The sequence below is a fragment of the Dermochelys coriacea genome, chromosome 3 (genome assembly GCF_009764565.3).
Source record: "Dermochelys coriacea isolate rDerCor1 chromosome 3, rDerCor1.pri.v4, whole genome shotgun sequence".
NCBI lineage: Eukaryota > Metazoa > Chordata > Testudines > Dermochelyidae > Dermochelys > Dermochelys coriacea.
The window spans coordinates 65,429,388-65,451,045 of NC_050070.1; the positions used below are offsets into that span (position 1 = coordinate 65,429,388).

Consider the following 21,658-nt stretch of genomic DNA (forward strand, 5'->3'; position numbering starts at 1 on the left):
AGTAAACAAAAAATCACAGCCCGTGACCTGTCCAAGACTTTTACTAAAAATACCTGTGACTAAAACTTGGGCAGAGGGGCTGTGGGAGAAGGGAGCAGTCTTGGGGTGCTGCAGGTGCTGGCGGTGGTGGCCCAGGACCCCTGCTGGTGCTGCGGGGGGGGGGGGGGTTGGCAGGGGCTCCCTACCCAGCTCCGCATCTCTGCAGCTCCTAGGCGGTGGAGGGGTACAAGTACCAGCTGCCACAGCTCCCACTGGCTGGGAACCACAGCCAATGGGAGCTTCGGGGCGGGGCCTGCAGGCAGCGCAGAGCCTCCCTCCCCTTCCACCACCTAGGAGCTGCAGATCATGCCAGTTGGAGCCCCTCACCCTGAGGTAAGAGGCACCCACACTCCCCAACCCTTTGCCCCTAGCCCCCTCCCATGTACCCAAACTGCTGCTGCTGGCCCAAGGGCTGCCCGGTTCAGGCAGCCCCTGAGCCAGCACCAGCTGCTGCAGAAGTCACAGAGGTCATGGAAAGTCATGAAATCTGTGACTTCTGTGACCTCCATGACAGACTCGCAGCCTTATTTATACATCCGATATCAGGTATGCTTTTTTGACCATTGCTTCACATTAAGCAGAGTTTTTCACTAAGCTGTTGACAAGTTTTTTCCTCCAGTGGCTATAGTGATTTTAGAAGCCATTAATATGCTCAGTAGTTCAGACTATGTGTAGTGCCTTATATTTGTCAACAATGACTTTCATTTACCATAATACTTCCAATTCACTTAAGCTTTCTTAAGTCCCTCTTTAGTTCCTCAGTATTTTTAGTTGCAATTAAACTAAATAACTTTATATCATCTGCAAATTTTGCCACCTCTCTATTTACCCTTTTCAGATCAACTATTAATATATTGCACACAAATAGAGTAGGTTAAATGAAGGTTATTTAGGTTGTCAAAATCAAGCCTTCAAAAATTACGAAATGCCAGATTAAAGGTTGCTCATGCAAACTTGTGTGTCCATCCAGTACACGGAATGAAGCAGAAGTTCTGTGGGAAAAAATAGTATGATCATGTAATTAAAGACTTTATCATGACGCATATACATAAAGTACGGAATTAAGGTTACACAGACAATCTTAAATCCAGCATTTCCTAATTTTTGAGTTCTTGTTTTTGCAATTTGAAGAATATCTTTAATATATGATTCTTTTAATGTAATTTCTTATACTTTGTTTTAAAAGAAAGAGGTAAAAACAAAATTAAGTACAACTGTAACAACCCCTAAGTCCCCAATCATGTACCATTATCAGGATTCAAACCATGTATTTTCAGCACAGCAGCACACACTTTTACCACTGGAGCTACAGGATATTAGCTGTCAGCAGGCAAAGGCTTTAAGGAGAGATGATGGGACAGTAAGGCCATATGTCAGGGGGATTGTGGTCCAGGTGGGAGAACCCAGCCAAGCTTTCTCCCTCTACTATTACAGATTCTCCAGCAGCTCCCATGTGTTCCCTGTACAGTATGTGACACTGTTGCTGCTTTGGAAGGGTGAAGACTGGACTCTTGTTCATGTTAAATTATTTTTGCATGCTGCCAAAATTTTCCTGCGTAATGAAAGTGAGAGAAGGGAAAAGGTAATTTTAAAAAGTTTATAACTCAGCCAAGCCTGAACGCAATTTCCTGGGACAAATGAAAGACACAACTTAAGCCCCAGAGCTTTGTCTCTAACAAATTTCAACAGCCTGCTTCTAAAAAAAGTTTACTAGAATCGTTTATAATGGAGAGTATTAAGACCTAAATCTATAGTTCACTACCAGCTCCCCCTATCATTAAAGAATACAAGTCCTACTATAAAGCTTTGCGGTACTGTTTGTTTTTAAGCCATGATAGTACTTTATTTCTTACCCTATGTAGTTTGCTTATGCATTCTCCAAATGTAGTAGTACATGAAGACGGCAGAATACTTAAGTGATTGCAGCAGCACAATGGTTACCTGATTCAAATAAAACCTCTTTTGGGTATATTTCTAATGGGACTGATTTGATATTAAAAAAGAGAAGAATTGACATTTTATGGGTAAGAAAGAGAGATCCTTATACCTTTAAGAAATGCAGAAACAAAACTTTACTACAGAGTGATAAAAAATTGACAAAGGAATTTTACTAGCTGGAAGGAAAGGTTATTGACTATGTAATCAAGAGATCTGGGTGTTGCCGAATAGAGCAAATGTGCAGCAGAGAAAAGCTGGTGTAGCTCTAAGGCAAACATACTCCCAAGAAATAAGAAAATACTTTAGATATGTTGGTCAAAATAGCTAACCAGATGTTAGGATGCAGAAGGAAAGGGATAAGATTATAATGATTTAACATAAATCAATGGTATGGCTTCCTTTGGAATACTGTACTGTATTGTTCTGTACTGTAGCTCTGATCACCTCATCTCAAAAAGGATATTTCAGAACTAAAGGGGGGAGGTCAAAAAAAGAGCAATGAAAATGATCAAAGGCCTGGAAAATCTCTTATATTCAAAAAATAATGAATGGCATAAAGGAGGTAGATTGGGAACTTCCACTCTATCTTTCCTATAACACAAAAACAAGGGGAGTTTCAACAACATTTAAAGGTGTAAAATTCAAAACCAATAAAAGGAAATATTTTTTCACATATGTGAACAAACTGAGGAGCTTGTTGCCACAGGAAGTTGCTGAAACCAGGAATTTAACAAAATTCAGAGAGGGACTGAATATTTAAATGAATATGAAGAATATCCAGAGTCGTCATTATTAACAAACAAATATCAACAAATTTTGGAATGGATGTTAAACCTTGTGCTGATGGGCTTATGTCAATTTCTAACTATTAGAGATCAGGATAAAACCTATATGGAGCAGATTATCCCACATCTTCCTACTGCAGATTTCTTACACCTTCCGCTAAAGGATTTGGTACTAATCACCTGAGGGTGGAACTGAACCAGAGTTCCCCACATCATGGGTAAGTTCCCTTAACACTGAGCTAAATGTTCTCCCCCAGCTATTTTGTGTGGAGCCAGGTGTGCTGGGAGTACACCTACAGGATTTGGCCCCACAGGAAAGCTAAGCAAGGGAACCTTCACCCGGTTTGAGGCTTAGACTGGCCTTAGGCATGAAATAGATGCCCAGATGCCTCACTGAGACAGCAGTGCACATGCCCAAAAGCAGATACAAATAATAAACTGTCATATTTTTGCTATAAGAGAAAAAACTCTTATTCCTGAAAATAGACCGTCACTCATAACTGAAAATACTACATGATTCCATTCTTTCTGAAGAGAGGAAGAGGCTATTCAAGGTGGGAAGGAGGTATGCTATCTTGGTTAAGAGTCAAATGGACCCAGAACTTCAAGAGTCTGGTCTTTAATGAGAAAAATAATGCTTATTTGTGTGTTAAAACAAGAGTTCATGGAGGGCCACAAGGAATCAAAAAAGACTTTCTTGGCCTTGATGATCCAACTGAGCCAACTTAAAAAATATCTGGTCCTTTGATAATTAGACAAACTATCCTCAAAGCTTGTCTACATAAACACTTAGTTTAAAAGTTAATGTCTCTCAGCAGGGTCCATGCAGACAATTTAGTTTGCAGAAGGCTAGTGTGGGGTGAATTCACACCCCAGTTTGCTGTGTACTAAGAGTTCATGTAGACAAGACTTCAGTCTCTGAAGGGATGTGTATCAGGAAGACATCCAATAAATTACCAAATGGAAAATATATGCTGAAAAAAAATCATGCAAATCTTATTAGGGTGTGGAATAGTCTCCAAAGTAATGTGGTGAAAGCCCTATTACAGCTGGCAGATGTATTTGCACCCCTGCGCGAATGCATGCACAAACACACACACACACACACACACCCCCACAGGGAACAATCTTGTATTGGCAGGCAGATGAACTGCAATGTCTGCCTCCAACTTCAAGATTCTATTAATTCTGTTAATGCAAGACAATTACTGCTCTCTGGCCTGATATAGTTTTCTTGGGTACTGTAAAACCATCTTGAATTCAACAGTCTCCCCTTTTTAGTGAACAGTGAATATGTCAATGAAAGCGGACTTGCAGCCGTTTATCTTACAACATAAAAATCTGACCTATCCTCAGAAGCTAAATGTTGATTGCTTCCTTGCAAATATTAGAACTAAGGGACCAATTTCCAAACTTCTAGGCACCTTTATCCATACTAAGGGTACGTTTGGTATACTGCCATAGCGCTAGGAAAATAAACATTAAGATCTGAAATAGACACAATACATTAAATAGTTCACAATACATGAAACTATCAATTTTGAAATGGATTCTCCCTCAGACCTGTGGGTTTTTGTTAATACAGAAGTTGAGAGAATGCTTGACCTTCAAGTTGGGAAGGAATGTTTTCCCTGCAAGGACCAAAACATGAGGACAAGGCCAGTTCCAAGGCATATTCACATGAAAAAGATAACTTTTTAGGTAAAATCTTCTGATGAAAAGTAAGATCTTGAAATTATGGAAGATTTGGTTCTATATAAAACAACATGCAGAAGAAACAGGAACTGAAAGGTAAGGCTGACATACCTTCCTTTTTAATGAGATTCGGGACATGCTTCAAGACATGTGACCGCAACTAACTGCTTTTTCTTTTAATGGTTCCCAGTGAATGTGATGGCACACGACTCCAACAGTGAGGAATTTCAGAAGCAATTTGATGAACAGGAATGTGACACTGTTTAATACCTACCAGGATTTAATTTTGTGATTCTGTTTGAAATTGCTTTTCCTTTGAGAGAGAGAAAGACATAATTATCCAACATTTAAACAGTTTCTAAAGTCTTAACTATAACAATATTTGACAGTTTTTCTCCATTCTCCACATGTTGAGTTTACACATAAACCCAAAACACCTGGGTGTTCCACACACTGTGCAGTAAAGTTATTTTTGGATTCTTAATGGGAATTTCCATTGAACCTTACCACTTTTATACTTGATGGATGAATAAAGCAGCAGAATGAACTTTTATTTTATTAGGGTTTTTTAAAATTCATTTATAGCAAAAGATAACTTCTGCTGTTTGCTAAGTAGTAGTAAGTGTAATATGCATGCTTTTGTTCAAATAAGCTATTTTTGATGTTATGACTTTCTTTTAAGATAGTAAAAAAAAATTCACCAAAAATATTTTCACAATTCAAATTCCGAGATAATGCTTCTGAAAGAGGATATGCTGATCATTGCAACTAAAATCATAACTCCATTACATTCCTAGTACAGACTTCTTAACTGTATTCATATCTTATTTTAAATACCTGGACATAGCATCTGGAAAGTAACTGAGGACCATAGGTTTGAAAGCTGACATTTGTTCACATTCATTCAGCTTTATGTCCCAGTAGTGGTTACTAGTTGATGCCACCAGTACCCACAACAGATTCTGGATTATCCTCATAGCAAAACAGTATGTTTCAGAAACCAGCAGCATTAACTAGTAACCATTACTGGGACATAAAGCTGAATGAACGCATACTCTTTGTCTGCATGTTAAATCTTCAGAGTAACCATCATAATTTAAGGTTTTTAAGGCCTGGCTTGACAAAGCCTTGGCTGGGATGATTTAGTTGGTGTTGATCCAGCTTTGAGCACAGGATTGGACTAGATGACCTCCTGAAGTCTCTTCCAACCCTCATATTCTACGATTCTATGAATAATAAAAGTTAGAACCCTTAACTCAAAATTTTACAAACAAATGTCAGCTTTCAACCCAATGGTCAGTTACTGTCCGGATGGTCTCCTTGAGATTAAATATTTTTCATGGTCAGACGATAGTCTCCATTCAATATTGCACAAAGACTGCTTTATGAGTTATTTGTTGTCAATTAGATGCCACTTAAAAACCTAATTATTGAAAAACATCAAAAGTACAGATAGGTCAAATCTCTTTCTTAATTAATTCTATCCTCTAAGGCTATCTAACTACCTATTTCAGGGTTTGACAGTGCACTTAAACTCCCTATTAAATATGACACTGATTCTGAAAACTCTTCTGGACAAGCAGGCCCTAGCTCACCAGAGTCCCACTGAAGGCAATGTGTGTATATAAAGCCCTCATTTGAGCAGGGAAACTACTTGTCTGCATTGCTGCACAGACTCAAGCTAAAAATGTATGTATTTTTTCATATGTTATTAAAGATGAATTTGCCAAAATAAAACAGAACCTTGCAGACATTTCAATACAAATGAATGTGAAATATGATGTACAGCACAACCAGACCGTCATGCTTATCCTTTCTTGGTTTACATAATCCAACCTGATTATTTACCATAATCTTGACTATTTTATTATATTCCTCTTCAGAATAAAGTGTAAGTGGTCTTTTATATTCTGTTAGCCTTCCTCAATAAATTTATACCATATATTTATTTATACCTTATTATACTTTGCAAAAATACAGGTTCTGAATAAATTTTCTATTTAATTAGATTTCCTCCTGCATGCCAAATTCATTAGAGTTTACTATTATATGTATTTCAGTAATGCTTAAAGGGCTTAACTGAGAACAAGGTCTGACACTTCCCGGAGGGTATCCAGGGTTGTGAGGCACTTCAGTGCCATCTGCCCTTAGTGAGAGGAAGCCTTGTCTGTGCCTGCCATGGGTCCGCTCTCTGACTTCATGAGCCACGGGCAATACAAGCAACTCCCCTCTGTGTCTACACAGACCCTGCTCTCTCTCCACCGGTTAGCGACAGGTGTACTCCAGCCCCACCACCTCTAAGCGTCTCCCTGTAGTGTCCAGTCCCTGTTCCACTCCCAGTATTCAAGGATTCAATGCTTCCAAAGCAGTAACCCCCCCCCAGCTTATCAGTTTCACCTCAGATCACCATTCTCTTGCAATTTCCCTTTCTTGGGCTTCTGCTACCTTCTTTCATTCCTCCGTTTCCAAGCTTTTGCATGTCTGCTAACATCCTGGTGTTTCTTTGCTTCCAGCTCCTTTTCTCAGTCTCTCATCTCTATTTCCAGCTTTTGGATCTCTACTCTGGCCAGTTCTAACTGCATGGGTCTCGCTCTAGAACCTGTGCCAGGCTGGTTTCCTAAGCCCACCACATCCCTCCCTTTGACCTCCGGTACTTTTGATGGATCAGTCAGTTCTCCCTGATGCTTATCATATTCCATGAGTAAAGCTCTTATCCCCTCTGCATTTTTTACTGTTGTTTCCAAGCCATGGTTAGCACACAGTTTTTCCAGCTGCAGTTTGGTATGTTTAGCATACATCTCCAGGTTACTCATTTTGTCCATTCTTTCTTCTTCTCCCTTTATCCAAAATAAACAAATGGAAAACAACAAAGCGTAACCTTTTTCTATACTTGTTTCCAACCTTCTTACTTTGAATCTCTTAGTATTATATGATCTGGTATATCTGTTCCTGGAGCGTGAGCTTTGGTTAACCAGCAAACGGATTATAGATCCTTCCGGCTATGCGACTGTGATGCTTCCCAGTACCCAGCGCTTTGAGACACCTCACTACCACCTGCCCTTAATGTGAGGAAGCCTTGTCTGTGCCAGCTGTGGGTCAGCTCCCCGACTCCACCATCCACGGGCAACACAAGCACTACCCTCTAGGTCTACGCTCCCACTGGAAACTCCCAGTATGCACAGATTTGCTGCTTCCAAAGAAGCTGTACACCCCAGCTTAGTAGTTTAAACTCAGATAACTGCTCCATGTTTATACTGAAAACAAGTAAAAGTGTATTCAACAAAATAGAGAGACTCAAGTGATAGCAAGTAGGAGATCTGGAAACAAATTGTTACATGTAAAATACATTATAGAACCTAGACTTACTTAGATATTTTCAGTAATGGATCAGTAACTGGTTAAAAGATAGGTAGGAATAAATGGTCAGTTTTCACAATGGAGAGAGGTAAACAGCAGAGCCCCACAACAATATGTACTAGGACCTGTGCTATTCAACATATTTATGAATGATCTGGAAAAGGGAGTGAACAATCAAGTGACAAAGTTCACAGATGATACAGAATTATTCAGGATAGTTAAGTCCAAAGCTGAATGCAAAGAGTTAACAAAACTGGGTGATTGGGAAACAAAATAGCACATGAAATTCAATATGGATAATTGTACAAAGTAATGCACATTGGAGGGAAAAAAATCTCAACTACACACATATAATGATGGGTCCTAAATTAGGTGTTCCTACTCAAGAAAGGTCTTAGAGCTACCATGGATAATTATCTGAAAACTTCCACTCCATGCACAGCAGTGGTCAAAAAGGCTAACAGAATGTTAGGAAGCATTAGGAAAGGGATAGAAAATAAACCAGAAAACATCTAATGCAGGGGTGGCCACCTGTGACTCCGGAGCCACATGCAGCTCTTCAGAAGTTAATAAAAGAGGAAGGATCACGAAGTGCAGTACTTCATCTATAGTCACTAGTCTCTCAAAGTGGATATTGTTTATTGCGATATGTTTTCGGGACTGAGGTAAAATGTTGAAGCCAGCCAAAACTGATTTTGAAAAACAAGTGGATAGTGATTAGATTCTTTGGCTCTAAAGTGGGAGAGCTTTTGGGAGAACAAAGGAAACCTGTTCTTTTCTTTGATACCCCATCTTGGCAGATGAACATTTCCATGGTCATAAGACATACCTATTCTTCTGGAACACTGAAAGATACACATGCTGGTAGGAGATGGCAGAGACAAATAACTTTCCAGCTTGCTTAATCATATTGTTTACCATGCTATGGTATGTGCAATACCATCATGTCCAGCTACATTTAGAATAGTCAATAACTGTGGTATTTCAGTTATGACAGTGTGGCACCTGTAAATGTTTTTTTTTCAGTTGACCCAGCATGTTTATGTGTGTGTACACAGCAGTATTCTGCACATACAATGTAGATTGATAGTGCGGTCAGATATATGCACTTTTAAAAGTCTCAGCTTGTCACACCTCACTTTGAAGGACATCTTGATATGAATACATCCATTGATAATACTGTGGACAGGGCATCTATTATGTGATGCTATAATAAGTCAGTGGCTCACAATTGGCTTGTAACTTAGAAGTTCAGCAGTGTAAACTGTATACTCAATTTACAAGGCACTCTCTCTGTCTCTGTGTGTGGCCTGCCATACAGAGTTCCTTCAGCCGCTGACATTTAATTTCTTTATTGTCAATAAAGTAATGATTAAAAAAAAACTTCTCTGGTTACCACCTGCCCCAGTTCTGCATAAAAATCATGAGAACTCCCTCCGCCTCCCCAGTGAAACTAATCTTGTTTCATGAAACAACAGGGTCATCTCACAAAAGAAAATAACTATCTCCCTGCAGACTAAAGTCCTGCTAGATTTGAGTAGAGATTAGTGTATTAAACCAGACAAGCATTCATAGGTACCTGCCAAACAAGGTATCCTTTTCACTTGGAAATTAACTATTAGTTTAATAGCAGCCAGTCCCTACTTTGTAACTTTTGTAGTCCAGAAGAAGAAATGCCAATTGATCCAGGAGAAAGTACTTATTATCCACATAGTGTGATCTGACCATTTTTAGGAGTACTAAACACCAAATTAAAATTAAATATGTTCACTATCCACATACCAGTTTAATAATCTTTGTGTTTTCAAAAACTCTGCTGAACAAAGTACACAAGAAACACAAGAAAGTAAAATGATGGAAATTTATCCTTGTTTTATAGTTGCAATTGTTTATATTGCTGTCATTTGCTGGGTCTATAAAATTCAGTTAATTACTCCAACACAATAAATCATCATCATCATCATCATCAAGGCAAATCCCAATGGGAAGCTTCCTTGCAGATCAAGAGCTACACAGATCGATCTCTAGCTAGGTCCTTAAGACAGTCTGGCTGGATGTTAAGTCTAGGTCCATCACTGGCAATCTTATTGCACCATCAAGGCATTTGGTGACCTCATGGTCCCTGAGGGAGTAGTGAAATTTCTTGGGAAACACACATCATAATTAATTCATCTTCCATCTTAACAACATATATCTGCTGCCTAATCCAAAACAGACTGATGGTGGTGGTGCTATGTTCTGCTACAAGTGTCCTCATTGCTGATCTTGTCTTGGCACTTAATATGGAGCTGACAACGAGGATTGAAAAAGTCAATCCACCGCTCCTCAGCCTTCCCTAGCCCCAATGTTTCACTGACATATGTTAAAGCTGGTATAAACGCGGACCTGCAGATATGCAGCTTCACAGAAAGCTTGATATCACAACATCTCCACTGAGGCCACTGAAGACCTCCAAACATGGTGGTGGCTGCTGTTATACAAGCATCCACATCTTTCAAACATTGTTCAGCACTTAGCTTTGTCCTGACTGATAACCAAAGCAATGTGTGCTGCATCTTACCCAGCCAGATGAGCCATCAGCTGCAGCACTTCACCAAACTGTGCCAACAAGGCAATGTCACTGGCCTATTCAAAGTCTCAAAGCAAAATGGTGTTCAGCTCGATGCCACCAACAGCTGCCTCTTTAATGCTCAACCACCCAACACAATAAATACTACATGATATATTAATTGCTGTCATTGTGTCCTTCCTTTGATAAAAGGCCTTTACGACTGGCTAATGTGTTGTGCCTTTTTAAAATTAAACATAGGGAAAACAGGAATTAAACAGTATATTAGATACAGTGCAAAGATCCATAATGCTTTATGATCCTATTGAATTAACATTACCAGACATGCCAGAGATAGTTGCATAGTGGACACTTGGAAAAGTTTCCATTTAGCAGCATGACAATGGCATTTCAGCATTTCTGATCAGATCTATCTGAAACAAATAATACTAAAGAATAATTCTATATATGGCCATGCATTTACTAGTGTTGCATTAATCTTAAAATTAAACAGTATTTTTATGCTAGGAGTATTGGAAAAACTCAGGCCATATCTGCCTGTGATGTGCTGCCAAAGTTTTACCCAGGCAGCTCTTCAAAAGTTCACAACATAAGATATTTTCTCTCCACCTTCCCCCACCAATCCTAAATTGGTATCTTGAAGAGTGGAGTGATGTCAGATTGAAGAATAGGGTTACAGACTCTTCAAAGTCTGGGGTGGAGCTGGGTGGGCCAATTTATGCTGGTCAGAGACGGGGGCAGGCTGCCCACAGTTATCTTTTCATTCATGACCTCCAGGCTCAATTACTGCAACACATAGCTAAAAAATAAAGCCCTCTCCTCACCACAAAGACTCCTGCAAAAAAAAAAATGGAGCCCAGCTGATTTCTTCTTTAACGCCTCGCAACTGGCTTACACTGTTGTCTTCAAGGCTTTGATCAGAAAGGCTGGATCTGTTAACAGGGAACTCACATAAAGCTGAAAACAAAAATCAAATTTTCTAAAGCACAGTTTTACATTCTGTTCACTCTAGGCACAGCCCCAGAACAGCAACTCAAATTACTCCTGCCAAGAGCACTTGTGATCAGGGATGCTGGAACAATTTGTATAGTGGGGGTACTGAAACCTGTTGAACCAAACTGTAAACTCAATATATGGTGGAAACCACTTCAAGCCAGGGGGCGCAGCAGCACCCCCAGCACCTCTGCTTGTGATCACAGCAAGAAAGGATGGATGTGTGTGGACCACTTGTGGAACACTTAACCTCAGCAGACCTGTGGAGAATTAACTCCATGGATTTGGTGGGAAGAGAGGAGCACAAAAGTAACATCCTACTTCTCCCCTTCCCTCCACCTTCTGCCAAGTGTCAGTGCACGTAAAATAAAGGAGCCTGAAATTATCCTATAAAGAATTTAAGCCCTGGTCTACACTAGGCATTGAGGTAAAATTTAGCAGCGTTAAATCGATGTAACCCTGCACCCATCCACATGACAAAGCCCTTTTTTTCGACTTAAAGGGCTCTTAAAATCAATTTCCTTACTCCACCCCTGACAAGGGGATTAGCGCTGAAATCGGTTTTGCTGGGTCAAATTTGGGGTACTGAGGACGCAATTAGATGGTATTGGCTCCGGGAGCTATCCCAGAGTGCTCCATTGTGACCGCTCTGGACAGCACTTTCAACTCAGATGCACTGACCAGGTAGACAGGAAAAGGCCGCCAAACTTTTGAATTTCAATTTCCTGTTTGGCCAGTGTGGCAAGCTGCAGGTGACCATGCAGAGCTCATCAGAAGAGGTGACCATGATGGAGTCCCAAAATCGCAAAAGAGCTCCAGCATGGACCAAACAGGAGGTACGGGATCTGATTGCTGTATGGGGAGAGGAATCCGTGCTATCAGAACTACGTTCCAGTTTTCGAAATGCCAAAACATTTGTGAAAATCTCCCAGGGCATGAAGGACAGAGGCCATAACAGGGACCCGAAGCAGTGCCACGTGAAACTTAAGGAGCTGAGGCAAGCCTACCAGAAAACCAGAGAGGCGAACGGCTGCTCCGGGTCAGAGCCGCAAACATGCTGCTTCTATGATGAGTTGCATGCCATTTTAGGGGATTCAGCCACCACTACCCCAGCTGTGTTGTTTGACTCCTTCAATGGAGCTGGAGTCAACACGGAAGCAGGTTTTGCGGACGAGAAAGACGATGATGAGGAGGCTATAGATAGCTCACAGCAAACAAGCAGAGAAACCGGTTTTCCTGACAGCCAGGAACTGTTTCTCACCCTGGACCTGGAGCCAGTACCCCCGAAACCCACCCAAGGCTGCCCACCCGGCGGAGAAGGGACCTCTGGTGAGTGTATCTTTTAAAATACTATACAAGGTTTAAAAGCCAGCATGTTTAATGATTAATTTGCCCTGGCATTCGTGGCTCTCCTGGATATACTCCCAAAGCCTTTGCAACAGGTTTCCTGGGAGGGCAGCCTTATTCCATCCACCATGGTAGGACACTTTACCACTCCAGGCCAGTAGCACGTACTCGGGAATCACTGTAGAACAAAGCATTGCAGTGTATGTTTGCTGGTGTTCAAACAACATCCGTTCTTTATCTCTCTGTGTTATCCTCAGGAGAGTGATATCATTCATGGTCACCTGGTTGAAATAGGGTGCTTTTCTTAAGGGGACATTCAGAGGTGCCCGTTCCTGCTGGGCTGTTTGCCTATGGCTGAACAGAAATGTTCCCCGCTGTTAGCCACGCGGTGGGGGGAGGCAAAATGCGACCTTGTAATGAAAGCACATGTGCTATGTATGTAATGTTAACAGCAAGGTTTACCATGAAAGAGTGTACCCATTGTTCTATAAAATGTGTCTTTTCAAATACCACTGTCCCTTTTTTTTCCCTCTACCAGCTGCATGTGTTTCAAGGGTCACAGGATCTTCTCCTTCCCAGAGGCTAGCGAAGATTAGAAGGCGAAAAAAATGCACTCGCGATTAAGTGTTCTCTGAGCTCATGCTGTCCTCCCACACTGACAGAGCACAGATGAATGCGTGGAGGCAGACAATGTCAGAGTGCAGGAAAGCACAAAATAACCGGGAGGAGAGGTGGTGGGCTGAAGAGAGTAAGAGGTTGGCTGAAGAGAGGGCTGAAGCTGAAAGGTGGTGGCAGCGTGATGAGTGGAGGCAGGATTCAATGCTGAGGCTGCTGGAGGATCAAACTAATATGCTCCAGCGTATGGTTGAGCTGCAGGAAAGGCAGCAGGAGCACAGACCGCCGCTACAGCCCCTGTGTAACCAACCACCCTTCTCCCCAAGTTCCATAGCCTCCTCACCCAGACGCCCAAGAACGTGGTGGGGGGGCCTCCGGCCACCCAGCCACTCGACCCCAGAGGACTGCCCAAGTAACAGAAGGCTAGCATTCAATAAGTTTTAAACTTTTAAAGTGCTGTGTGGCCTTGTCCTTCCCTCCTCCAACACCCCTTCTGGGCTTCCTTGGTAATTATCCCCCTATTTGTGTGATGAATTAATAAAGAATGCATGAATGTGAAGCAACAATGACTTTATTGCCTCTACAAGCGGTGATCGAAGGGAGGTAGGGAGGGTGGTTAGCTTACAGGGAAGTAGAGTGAACCAAGGGGTGGGGGGTTTCCATCAAGGAGAAACAAACAGAACTTTCACACCGTAGCCGGCCAGTCATGAAACTGGTTTTCAAAGCTTCTCTGATGCACACCGCGCCCTCCTGTGCTCTTCTAACTGCCCTGGTATCTGGCTGTGCGTAACCAGCAGCCAGGCGATTTGCCTCAACCTCCCACCCCACCATAAACGTCTCCCCCTTACTCTCACAGATATTGTGGAGCGCACAGCAAGCAGTAATAACAGTGGGAATATTGGTTTCGCTGAGGTCTAACCGAGTCAGTAAACTGCGCCAGCGCGCTTTTAAACGTCCAAATGCACATTCCACCACCATTCTGCACTTGCTCAGCCTGTAGTTGAACAGCTCCTGACTACTTTCCAGGCTGCCTATGTATGGCTTCATGAGCCATGGCATTAAGGGGTAGGCTGGGTCCCCAAGGATAACTATAGGCATTTCAACATCCCCAACGGTTATTTTCTGGTCTGGGAATAAAGTCCCTTCCTGCAGCTTTTGAAACAGACCAGAGTTCCTGAAGATGCGAGCGTCATGTACCTTTCCCGGCCATCCCACATTCATGTTGGTGAAACGTCCCTTGTGATCCACCAGTCCTTGCAGCACTATTGAAAAGTACCCCTTGCGGTTTATGTACTCGCTGGCTTGGTGCTCCGGTGCCAAGATAGGGATATGGGTTCCGTCTATGGCCCCACCACAGTTAGGGAATCCCATTGCAGCAAAGCCATCTACTATGACCTGCACATTTCCCAGGGTCACTACCCTTGATATCAGCAGATCTTTGATTGTGTTGGCTACTTGCATCACAGCAGATTTGCCCACTCTAAATTGATTCCCAACTGACTGGTAGCTGTCTGGTGTTGCAAGCTTCCACAGGGCTATTGCCACTCATTTCTCAACTGTGAGGGCTGCTCTCATCTTGGTATTCTTGCGCCTTTCCCCTGCTTTTCCCCCGGGCAGGGGAAAGCAAGTCACAAAGTTCCACGAAAGTGCCCTTATGCATGCAAAAAAGTTTCGCAGCCACTGGGAATCGTCCCAGACCTGCAACACTATGCAGTCCCACCAGTCTGTGCTTGTTTCCCGAGCCCAGAATCAGCGTTCCACCGCATGAACCTGCCCCATTAGCACCATGATGCCCACATTGCCAGGGCACGTGCTTTGAGAGAAGTCTGTGTCCATGTCCTCATCACTCTCGTCACCACGCTGATGTCGCCTACTCGCCCAGTTTTGCTTTGCCAGGTTCTGGGGCTGCATATACTGCTGGATAATGCGTGTGGTGTTTAATGTGCTCCTAATTGCCAAAGTGATCTGAGTGGGCTCCATGCTTGCCATGGTATGGCATCTGCACAGAAAAAAGGCGCGGAACAATTGTCTGCTGTTGCCCTGACGGAGGGAGGGGCGACTGACAACATGGCTTACAGGGTTGGCTTACAGGGAATTAAAATCAACAAAGGGGGTGGCTTTGTGAGAAACTGAATGACCGCCTCAAGGATAGAACTCAAAACCTTAAGGATAGAACTCAAAACTGGGTTTAGCAGGCCGTCGATTTCACAGAGGCAGGGAGGAGAAAATGAATACAAAACAAATCTGGTCTATTTCTTGTTTTGAGCCACTTCATCTATCTTTATACATCATGCTGGCAGCAGACTGTGCAGTACGACCGCTAGCCATCGTCACCTCCTGGGTGCTCGGCAGAAGACGGTGCAGTATGACTACTGGCCATAGTCTTCTGCTGGCTGCAAATTAAAAGACGTGCACTGCCGGTAGGACTCAATCGCCATGAGACGAAACAAGGGAAATGACCTGGCTGAGTCATTCCCATGTTTGCCCAGGCGCCCGGTTAAAAGAGCACCCAGGACTACGTCGATGACGGCTACCAGTCATACTGCACTGTCTGCTGCCAAAAGGCAATAAACTGCTGCTGTGTAGCAATGCAGTACCATGTCTGCCAGCACCCAGGAGACATATGGTGATGGTTAGCTGAGCGGGCTCCATGCTTGCCGTGGTATGGCGTCTGCACAGGTAACTCAAGAAAAAAGATGTAAAACAATTGTTTGCTGTTGCTTTTACGGAGAGAGGGAGGGAGGGAACGGGGGCCTGACGATATGTACCCAGAACCACCCGCGACAATGTTTTAGCCCCATCAGGTACTGGGATTTCTACCCAGAATTCAAATGGGCGGTGGAGACTGCAGGAACTGTGGGATAGCTACCCACAGTGCAAAGCTCCAGAAGTCGACTGTTGCCTCGGTACTGTGGACACAGTCCGCCGACTACATGCACTTAGAGCATTTGTGTGGGGACACACACACTCGACTGTATAAAAACGCTTTCTACAAAACCGACTTCTATAAATTCGACCTAATTTCATAGTGTAGACATACCCTAAGTTCTGGGACCAGATCTACAGCTCTTATAAATTAGCATAGTTCCACTGACTTCAGTAGAGTTACGCTGATTTACACCAGCAGATAATTTGGCCCTTTAGGTTGAAATGTTAAAAAGTTAATCTTTTTGAATAGTAATATTTTAATTATGTGGCTGAAGCCCTCCTCGAATGCTGGTTTATAATGTCAGAAAGAGACAGGCAGGCCTCATAAATACTGATGTATCAAGTGATAGTACTTTGATAACCTAAAAAGGAAACTAAAAAAACAAAACAAAACAAAAAAAAAAACCACAGTTGGCAGAAAAACTGAAGTGTATTTAAGGGGCTGCCTGATATGACAGATAGTGTCTTTCCTATCTAAAAAGTTTTATATATGCTGCATCTTCACATATTATTGTTCAAAATAAAAATTCATTCCAGAAAGAAAATGAGAAAATGCTATAAACATTTAGGACACATTCCTGAAATTTTTTGCTCTCTCTCTCTGTATGTATATATGGGGGTGGTGGATGCACGTGCATATTCTAAGGCCAATGCTCCTCAAACTGCGAAACTAAATTTGGATTAGGGTCAATTCATCCTTTTACTGACATGTAACAAATGCAATTGTGCCTGTAGGAAAGCCCAATTAGGCTTAGTAAGATTATAAAATTCATCTGTGTTTTAACATACTGAAACAACAGTTTATCTTTGCAATGCAATACAAATTATAGTTTAATTTAGACTAAAAATGTAGTTAATATAGTTGAATTATCTCCGTTATTCCAGTTTTGGGTTACACTCAACTATGTTTTAAAAAAAAAAAACCCTACAGAAAGCTGCCAAGAAGGGGAAAAAAAAGATACAATTACGTTTATTTGAAGTATAAATTTACATACCTTGGCCTCCGAAATGCTAAACCATATTGTTGGCAAGCCAGACCCACAGTGGGAGTATAAACAATGGGCATGAACCTTTCAATGTTAGATGTCAGCACTTTATAGAAAAGCTTTTCATTTCGATCCTGAAGACCCATTAACAGAATGTATCTGTGGAGAATTAAATATAATTAGACAGGTATCCAAGTGAACATTTAAAATAGTTAAAAAATAAAATAGATATGTAGAGAATTATTTAAAGCTCTGTTTGTTCCAGACAAAGTTTCTCTCTGATCCAGGGTACTTACATTTAACCATACCTTGGTAGCACTAATGCTTCATTTCTAAAGGATAACAAACTTTAGCCAGACAGTAGACAGAAGCTGAAACTGTTGCAAAGGTGACAGTTGGTATGCTCAGGAAGGGAGCTAATTCCTGTCAGACATAAAATGCTACATAGGCATTAAAACAGCAACATGGATCCAATTTAAACCTTAATCCATACATGCCAAATGTTGCATTTTGAGTGGGATATCATAAATTTGCTGGAGGGGGTAATTAAAGTTTCATTTTTCTACTCTGGACAGCTAAGAAATTTCTCCCAATCCAATGAGAATGTTAGTTTTTCCATACCTCTCTACTAATAGATTTCAATACTGTCACACATGCAAACACCTGATCCTGCAGTCCTCCTTGGCTCCTACTGGATCCCACAAAAATACTTTATCTCCTTATGAAATCAATGGTAGCTCTGAATTTGAGAGCTTTGAAGAATCAGTTTAAATTAGGATAGCAAAAGGAAAGAATGAGATTCCATATTGAACTCATCTTTCTTTGCTCACCTATTGTAAGAAACACATACAATAAATGAAAGTATCGCTGTTCCAGGATCCCAACAGAGAACCTTATCTGAAGTGAAGCATAAAAGGGTGATTTAAAGATTGAGGATCAGATCCTCAACTGGTATAAACTGGTGTAACTCCATAGCTGTAAGCTACACAAGTTTACATCAGCTTAGGATATGACCCAGAGTTTTCAACCTTAACATTGAATTTTTGTGGGTTTAATATTGACCTCACTATTCATTTAGTTTATGTAGAGTGAACTTATTAACTTTTCCTTAGAAAAATACTAAAAACAAACTGAGTTTAAATTAAATGTAAGAAGATATATTTACCTATTTCACAAAGAATAAGACATTATTTGTAGTCAAGAACTTTAAAATGCACATTGTGCAAATATTTTTACATATTAGCTACAGCTCACATTTAACTAAAAGAGAAAGGGGGGACAATGTGTGTGTGTGTGTGAATGTGTGTACATTTAAATATTTCCCTTCAAAGTTGTTGTGGCTCATGTAAATATATATTTATGGATATTTTGTTTACAGTGGTGGTTTTTTGTTTTTTAATATCTTAGTAATGCTTTGCATAAAACTTGTCTTCAACAAAACAGCAGCAAAGGTTTGACCTTGCTCCTACCTATCCCATTCACCTTAATGAAACACAATCCCCCATCCTTCCCAATTCACTTCAATAAGGTGAATGTCAAAATCCACTTAGGACTACTTAAATGCTAACTTTAAGTGCAGAGAATTTCTTCCTATCCAATTTCATTTTAAAAAATAATTAATTGATCAATTGGAGGGGGGAAACCATTTTAATGAAATATTAAAGTTGCATAGTTAAAACTAGGAGTCAAGAAACTCAAAAACTTAAGCTTTCCGACATCAACATTTTGTACATCCTGTATATTTTATTTCATATATTTACCAGAATAAACCAAAATATATTAAGATTCCTATTTAACAAGAATAGAAAATAGTCCACATGTGCAACATTGCTGCATTAACGTTGGTAAACAAATCTTAATTTTGTATATCCTAACTTTTGTTGTTGCTATTTTAAAGTATTCACCCTTAACCTGTCCAATGGAAAGAGTGGGCTGGGAGTTTCAACGTAATAAATTCAAGTGATGACATGACTGGGAAAGAAAAGCAATGCTGCTTCTTTTTTGATTTTTTTAAAATTTTATTTTTTGTAATGTCAAGGGCACTCAGGCCCTCAGATAGGCATTTCTTTATTTTGAAATTGAAATAATTAAATAAAAAATATGAGAGCAATATGAATAGCATCATAATGAAGTGCCATAAATCACTTTTTAAAATACGAATAAATGATTCTATATCAAATATTAAGAAAATTAATTTTATACACTTATTCCTTTCTCCTACAAGTATTTTCAAAAATACTTATCATCTGTGTATTATTATGTGTCTATACCTACCATCTTTTAACATCCACTGCTCTGTTTGTATTTAGCATATATCATTATACTCTTTTGAATTCTGAACGAGTTTTCTTTACAAAGTAAATCAGCATATTTTTAAGTTATATGATTGTCCTACCATCTACTCCAAAATACTGATCCATTCATAATCCTCAACTCTGACTTATATATCAGATTTACTGAGGTGAATTTTTGGAGATATGTATTTCATTTCCACAGGATCTTGAAAAGTGACAGGTGGAGAACTTATTATGAATAACCTGGGTTGGTTAATGCCAGAGTGCTCAGGCATGCATGGAAGCCAGATGACTTAACCAGTCTCTGATTCTGAACACTTCCCCATATTTCTTTTTATTACTACTTTCTTTGAAATCAATTGTTGTTATTTAAAACCCCAAATGATCTTTTCATTCTCCAATCTTATTATTCAGAGCAATCCTGTTTTCCAGATTCTGTAAAGTGATCTTTTGGAGAAGGAATTTAAAACTGCTGCAAGACTTTTGAATTGGGGCACTTTAAACAAAGCAACTGTGTACTACTTGCAATAATTTTATAAATATATAATTGTTCCATTTTGGTTTATACCTCAATTTAAATTACAATTTCTGACATTCAATTGGAAAAAAATGCTGCTTTACAGAGCAGTTTTTATAAGCAAGGTGTCCTAAAGTGCTTACAAAGGTAAGCACAATACCTATAGTCAAACGTTACAGATAGTATGTGCTTAGCAACAGCTCAAATGAGCTTTAGATCTTATAACATGTTGATATTTTGAGAAATGCAATTTTGATCAGGATGATGAATGTATCTAATATAACAGGATTTGAAATATAGCATTAAATTGACTGAATGTTTCACTAAAATTATAATTTAAACAACATGGTGAAAAGCAGATACTCTAAAATTCTAACCTGAACTGAGTGCATTTGATTGTACAAAACACACCACCACCACCCTTGTCACATAAGGGTTTGTGGGGAGGTTTTTGCTATCAACTAAAAGAGGACCCAAGCATTTACTACATGGCCCAGATAGAAAACTCAAGAAGAAATGGCTTGTACAGTGCTGTAGGTCTTGTAGCTAAATTACATTATCAGATTTGTAGAGTGAAATCTTGGTCCCACTGAAGTCTATGGTAAAACTCTCATTATCATTGGAGCCAAGACCGTGCCTGTGGAATGCATCACTAAATCTCTTGAAAAATGTTACAGTGAATGACTTGTTGCTGCAGGTGTTGCAGAATTAGAGAGAGAATATCAAAATGTCAGACAGAGCAAAATACACTCCATTTCCTAATAAGGGCCCAACAAAAAAAAGCAGTCTAATAGCATGCAATGGGTGGCTATATAAACACATGCAAAGTGTATTTTTCAAGACACATGGTAATGCCCAGTATGTATCAAAATTGGCATTTAAATTAGCCTGTATGTACTTAACTATACTTATTAGGGGCCAGGTTAAGGAGTCCTGAATAAAGATCACAAGAAAAGAAGGTAGGAAATGAGAACCAAGAATTCGGAAGAGTGAGGCTGCAGGGATTGTGAACTGCCTTTTCAGAGAAAATCATTGTGTTCTGCTCTAATTGAGCCACATTTCATTTCTAATTGAGCCACATTTCATTTTCAGAACCTAAGGTTGTCACTTTTTCCCCCTGGCCATAAGACACCTAAGAACTCAAATACTAGTTTGTTGTTATGAAGGGAATTTAGCTACAACCGTAATGAGCAGAGTACAAGAACCAATTTATTTTATACAGTTTTGAGACTGACTATATGGGTTACATTTTCACAGAAGTATATTAATAAATATCAATTACAAAATATTATTAAAGGTAAGACATTCAACAAAACCTCTTCATGAAAAATGACCTGATTGCACTTTTTCTCAAAACTGTTAATGTTCTCCTATAACTAAAACATGTAACCAAGGTAACATGTGTCTTCAGAAAAAGAAAACCCAGATAAGAAACATGAGGGAATCAGGGATACAGAGGAACACACACGTGAACACCTGGACTCATTTCACTTGTGATTAGATGAAGGGCAATTAGAAATGTGATAAGAAAAAGAATAAAAGATCAAATTACTATCAGAAGACATAGAAATAGGTTTCAAAATTAAATTACAGAA

At 40.3% G+C, this 21,658-nt stretch overlaps 1 protein-coding gene across 1 annotated transcript in view; it reads right to left on the reverse strand.

Annotated features, from left to right (window-relative positions):
• The window catches only part of ME1 (malic enzyme 1), a 356,730-nt gene that overhangs the window by 258,156 nt on the left and 76,916 nt on the right, over positions 1 to 21,658 (reverse strand). Inside the window, exon 3 of the mRNA XM_038397226.2 lies at positions 17,262 to 17,411. Within this exon, the coding sequence (XP_038253154.1) occupies positions 17,262 to 17,411 (150 nt within the window). The remainder of the gene's footprint in view (positions 1 to 17,261; positions 17,412 to 21,658) is intronic.